The sequence below is a fragment of the Grammomys surdaster genome, unplaced genomic scaffold, assembly GCF_004785775.1.
Source record: "Grammomys surdaster isolate TR1022 unplaced genomic scaffold, NIH_TR_1.0 314038, whole genome shotgun sequence".
NCBI classification, from domain to species: domain Eukaryota; kingdom Metazoa; phylum Chordata; class Mammalia; order Rodentia; family Muridae; genus Grammomys; species Grammomys surdaster.
This window is the reverse complement of record NW_021626431.1, coordinates 5,916-11,049: the sequence shown is the minus strand read 5'-3', so window position 1 is coordinate 11,049 and position 5,134 is coordinate 5,916. Positions and strand designations below refer to the sequence as shown.

The window sequence follows — 5,134 nt, the reverse complement described above, 5'->3', positions numbered from 1 at the left end:
GCCAGTTGTTTTGAAATGGAAGTGCCTCTTCTCTACATGTTATCTTCTGTCATTCCTTCCTTGTCACCACCAGGCATTTCACACTCTGGGGTAAAGGGCATATGTAGCAATTCCACAGTGGTTTCTCTGGTCCTTGGCAATCCTCATATAGCCTCTATTGCCCCATTGTAAACCCATACTGAAAGAAATCATATTTTCCACTTAGTGAAAATTACATAGCACCGTGGATAAGTATAACTCTTCCTCATTTGACCACTGAGCCAGAAAACAACTTAATAGAAATCATAAGAAAAGGCAGAGGGTGAACCCCTTGGAACCAAGAATTTTCTCACACATGACTATGAAAATCTCAGCAAGGAAATGATAAGACTGCTCTCTGCTCATGGGTGGTTCAGAAATAATGATTGTGTCATATTTTAGAAAATCAATGGCACAAGTGTGATATTAGCACCCAAGAAAACCAGTGGATGAATACTGTGACCTTGCAATATGAGTCGTTTGTTGTAGCTGTCGAGATACCAAAGAGGGTTATGCCCTGTCATGCAAAAGGAAAGAATCTTGCTGATTCTCGAGTTCACTCTCTTGGTTAGTGTGTCTACCCTTTGTATACCAGTTATGTCCTGCCTCTGGGAATTGACACAGGGTATTAAGGTTACCTGACATTTAAGTTTTATTACTTTTATTTATATATAAATTTGTATGAGTGAATGCATTATGTTGGGAAAATTCTCTATCTCTACTTTCAAGTGGAGGACAATTGAAGAAGACAACTAATGTGAATTTATGATCTGTATATAAGCAAGCACACATACAAGTGTCTGTAAGCATGTATGTATAGACACACACACATACAAGCACATGGTCCATATGTACACACACCACTCACATACATAAGAAAAAATAAAGTAAAAGAAAATGTTTTTGTTTAATTTAAGTGGAACAATATTTTCTAGGACTTGTGCAAACTGTCACTAGAAAGTGAAAGATATCTCCTTCCAACTCCAAATATAAATAATTTTGGCAGTTTATACCTGTTCTTGACCAGCCAGTATTTCTTGCCATCTGATTCTTCTCCTATGAAGCCATAGCCAACCAGTAACATAGCATGGTTGATAGCAGAACTACTGCAGTTTGGCTCATAATATATACCTGAAATATAAAATCCAGAAAGGAGTGAGAGGCCTAGGAACCTGATATGAACAATAGTCACCGACAATTGTTTTCTGATTTCACTGAAGCGACAGAAACTTCAGTAACCATAGGATCAGCCATTAACAGGAATCCTGATATAAGTCCTCATTAGAATCCAGAGAAATCAGAAAGATCATGAACATGCATAGAAGATGACTCATTCACATTTTGTGTATTCACTGATAGAACTCTTTGCAATCAAGCACCCCTGACCATAAGTTACTTAATTCAAGACCTTCATTAAGTTACTCTAGAAATGCCATTTCACTAAAAGTCTAAAAGCCATACCACATGTAGAAAAATGAGAAATTAAGTTAAACTGTAAGTTTTATGGATTGTACGTTGCTCACATGCAAGGGGGAGGTCATATCAATTACAAATGATACACAAGATTATTGAGTGGATAGCTATAAAATATGCAAACCCACATGAATATATCATGTTTTATATTGTGAAAAATGATCTATTGAACAGAAATGCCATGGAACATCACAGATTTTTTTCAACTAATATCTAAAAAGCTTACCTCTTTTATAGAACAGGAAAGATTCATGCCATGCGTCGATTCCAACAGAAATGGGCCCTATAGTTGCCACAGCATTCATTAGGGCATCCTCATTGTCTGGGACAAGCTCAAAGCCTGTGATACTAGCAGTAGAATTTTCTGGATTGTACCTGCATGATCCTTCCTTGAAAATATAAAGCGTTAATAGACCAGGTTACTTCTCTCTGGGCCCTGTGGAGCAAGAGTCAGAACAACACAGTCTTTGCAGTTGAGCCTTCCCACATCAGGACTTTTATAAATCATGCCAGGAAACAAAATGCTATGGGGAGATTAGGAACTGAAATCATGTTGTCATTGACACCCATTTCGGTCTCACTGTTAATAAGAATTTTTCATAGTGAAGAAATGTATATTTTATATCAAGGTTTTCCATGTTCTCCATGTTTGTAGAAGTAGGATCAGCTACAAGGAAAGCATATCAATAGGCAAACCTGCAAAGACAGTACTACAATAACAGCCCTGACATGACAATAGTATAAAAAATCCACTTACCTTTTCTTCATATGGATAGGTTGCCTCAGACTCTAGACCTCCATTATCCTTCACATACTGCAATGCAAGGCGTCTAGAGCCAAACTGACAGCCCCTGTTGCCGTAAGATCTAGAGCAGTCCACTAGGTTCTGTACACTCAGAGGGATCAGTTGGCCTGTTTTCCGGAATATCTGCCCTTCTATGGCACCAGTCACAGAAAAAGCCCAACAAGAATTGCATCTGCCCTAAGCAGAGAACAAGAGAGTATCATTCACAAACAGATAGCAACTCCAAATCAGAAAGTTTAATACTGTATCCGAAAATGAACCACTGGCAGCTGATGGAAGCCTGTCTAGGGAAGGTTAGTCTTTTTGGAGACTTGACTGGTGGTGGTTTGTTCATGCCACAGTGCTCATCAACAAACATGCACATAAGAGCAGATTATAAATAATGATGAAACATGACATGAAGTCTAAAGATATGATGAGGGGACACTAGGTGGAAATGCAATTCTAAGGTAATGATGGATTGATATACCTTGTAAAAAGCACAAGAAGAATAAAAATTTCATAAAAATGAACTCACTCAATCCACATAGACATACCCCTTCCCCATTTCCCCAGCGGCTGATGAAGATGGTCATGTGACATAGTAATACCTGTATCCGCACAGGGGTAACATAGCCTTTCTTTTTCCAGTTTATAAATTTGGGCACATTAACAGACAGACGTTTCTGGACACTTTTTCCTTTTCTGACAGTAGGGACTGGGATTTCAGTCATCAATTTTCTGAACTCTTCACCAGTCTTTAAGGAAAAAAATACAAAAAACATTGAAAAGCAAAAGACACCAATGAATTGAAGAGAAAAACACATTGTGATGCTAGCATGTAATGGTCACCATGTCACCAAAGGCATTCATTTCCATGGTGAAACCATGCTTCCCCAAGCCATTCTCCCCATTGTGCAGTATGATCTTTTTCATATTTTCTTCCCATACTGCTCTCCTCTGTCCTTCTTCCTCCTGTAAATAAAAATAATGGATGACTTGTTTTTAACCACTGCAGTAGCTGACCAAGTACTTGCTGCAGTAGGTGAAGAAAAGCCAGAGAGAGAGAGAGAGAGAGAGAGAGAGGGAGAGAGAGAGAGATATCTCAGGACACCGAAGCAAACTATTTGCCACATGTCTAGGAACAGAGATCCTGACCACCCTATGCTGACCTGAGTTTATGTGATTCTTCAAAAAAAAAAAAAGGCAGTGTCTAAGACCTGTATTATACCCATGACCCCCATCAGCAAGCTCTCTGGGTTCCCTGTGAATAGTTCCAAAATTACCAACCAGACTGTATGTTTTTCCATGTTTTATTTTCCATTTCTGCCATTCAGCATCGGAAACAGGATCATGTGCTGGTGAAGGTGAGGCCATTCCCAAGCACAGGATGGCCAGGAAGACAACAGGAGTCATATCTCAAGGATGTAGAGAGGGAGGAGAAATGAAAGCGTTACTACACCAACACCTCTAAAATGCTTTCTTACACCTTCCTGAGAAACAAAAAACATCCATGGTAGATAAAATTATTTGAACCATCCTTCCAAATATTTATCCATAGATTTTGGAAATGGCTAACTATATATTTGGCCTAAAGGTTAAATGAATGATATTTAGTTTGTCCATAAAAAAGCACAGCACGTGGAAGAATTGGAGAAAGGAGAAAGTTCAATCCAGATGTAATATATGAGCAATAAATATATAAATAAATAGATAATAGGTAGACAGACAGACAGATCAATGATAGATATATAGATAGACAGATGGTATGTGGATGGATGGATGGATAGGTGGATAGATAGATAGGTGAATAGATAGATGATTGATAGATAGACAGACAGACAGACAGACAGACAGACAGATAGATAGATATGGATAATGATGGATAGGTAGATGATAGGCATGAGAGATAGATGATAGAGACAGGGAGAGAGATGCAGCACATGACAATTCTAGGAATACAAACTGAATACCTAATAGAAATTTATCAAGATAACAACGTAAAAAACTTAGAAATCTATAGATTTATGACATAGCTAACCTAGGATTTATAATAAAGCAAAGCTTCTCTTACATAGCACAAGGTTTTTTCATAAATTGGGGCTGCATGGAACCATATTCCTGCCTGACATACATCAATACATGGACTTATTTTGAACATTAACTCTTGACACTTCCTTACAAAATCGGTAAAGTTCTACAGCTCCTAATCCATCTGTCCCACCATTAGGTCTTTGGAACAACACACATTACCTCAGTGAGGAAAGAGTTACACAGAAAAGCCATTGAGAGACAGAGCTGGCAGTGAAGGAGAGATACTAGAGAAAGCCAGTGCTGAGATTTCAGATCAAGATATGCTGGGTCTCTTAAGCCATGCCCTCTATAGTTCTTGACTAGAGTCATGCTACCTGATACTACATCTGCTCATGCCAACCATGAAAAGCAGCTTTTATCCAGCAGTGATATGCAAGAAAATTATCTCTGTAGGCTCAGGATGAGATGATCATGTCCCTACTCTATATGATACCAGATATCAGTCTTTGCAGACAGAACCAGATATTCACATAATGGAAACCTGTACAAACCTGAACCCAGGAGATGTCAGGTTTCCTCTCTAGCTTTCCCACCCTTCTCTACCTTCACACCGCAAGGCTACTGAGGTTAAGAAAATATTCTCATTCCTGAGCCAAAGATTGAGTATCCATGGAGTCTCTCAAGGCTTTCTCCTATGGACACCTATTTTCTGCTCTGGTGGATGCAAGATGTTACCTGTGGTGATTGCTGCTGCCTTGGTCCACTGCACAGCCTTCCAAAGGTTACTGAATTCCCAGGATCTGGGCCAAACAACACTTTATTCAG

General features: G+C 38.9%; 1 protein-coding gene across 2 annotated transcripts; it reads right to left on the bottom strand.

Annotated features, from left to right (window-relative positions):
• Positions 1–78: 78 nt before the first annotated feature.
• LOC114616273 (cathepsin M-like) lies at positions 79–3,691 on the bottom strand. Of its 2 annotated transcripts, none has more exons than XM_028761768.1 (7): positions 3,566–3,691; positions 3,128–3,250; positions 2,887–3,033; positions 2,249–2,473; positions 1,718–1,880; positions 1,032–1,149; positions 79–178 (listed from the first exon to the last, which is right to left on the bottom strand). In XM_028761768.1, the coding sequence occupies exons 1-7, from the start codon at positions 3,689–3,691 to the stop codon at positions 79–81; spliced, it is 1,002 nt and encodes a 333-aa protein (XP_028617601.1). The 2 variants fall into 2 exon arrangements, with proteins under 2 accessions (XP_028617601.1, XP_028617602.1); XM_028761769.1 differs by having other exon boundaries at positions 3,128–3,247.
• Positions 3,692–5,134: the final 1,443 nt, after the last annotated feature.

What these genes read in the sequence shown, in the direction of transcription:
- LOC114616273 (XM_028761768.1), bottom strand. Translation starts at nt 3,691, where the DNA reads ATGACTCCTGTTGTCTTCCTGGCCATCCTGTGCTTGGGAATGGCCTCA. An exon ending in TGAATGCCTTTGGTGACATG is followed by an intron (nt 3,034 to 3,127) that starts GTGACCATTACA and finishes TTTTCCTTAAAG; the next exon opens with ACTGGTGAAGAGTTCAGAAA. An exon ending in TTACCCCTGTGCGGATACAG is followed by an intron (nt 2,474 to 2,886) that starts GTATTACTATGT and finishes TTCTCTGCTTAG; the next exon opens with GGCAGATGCAATTCTTGTTG.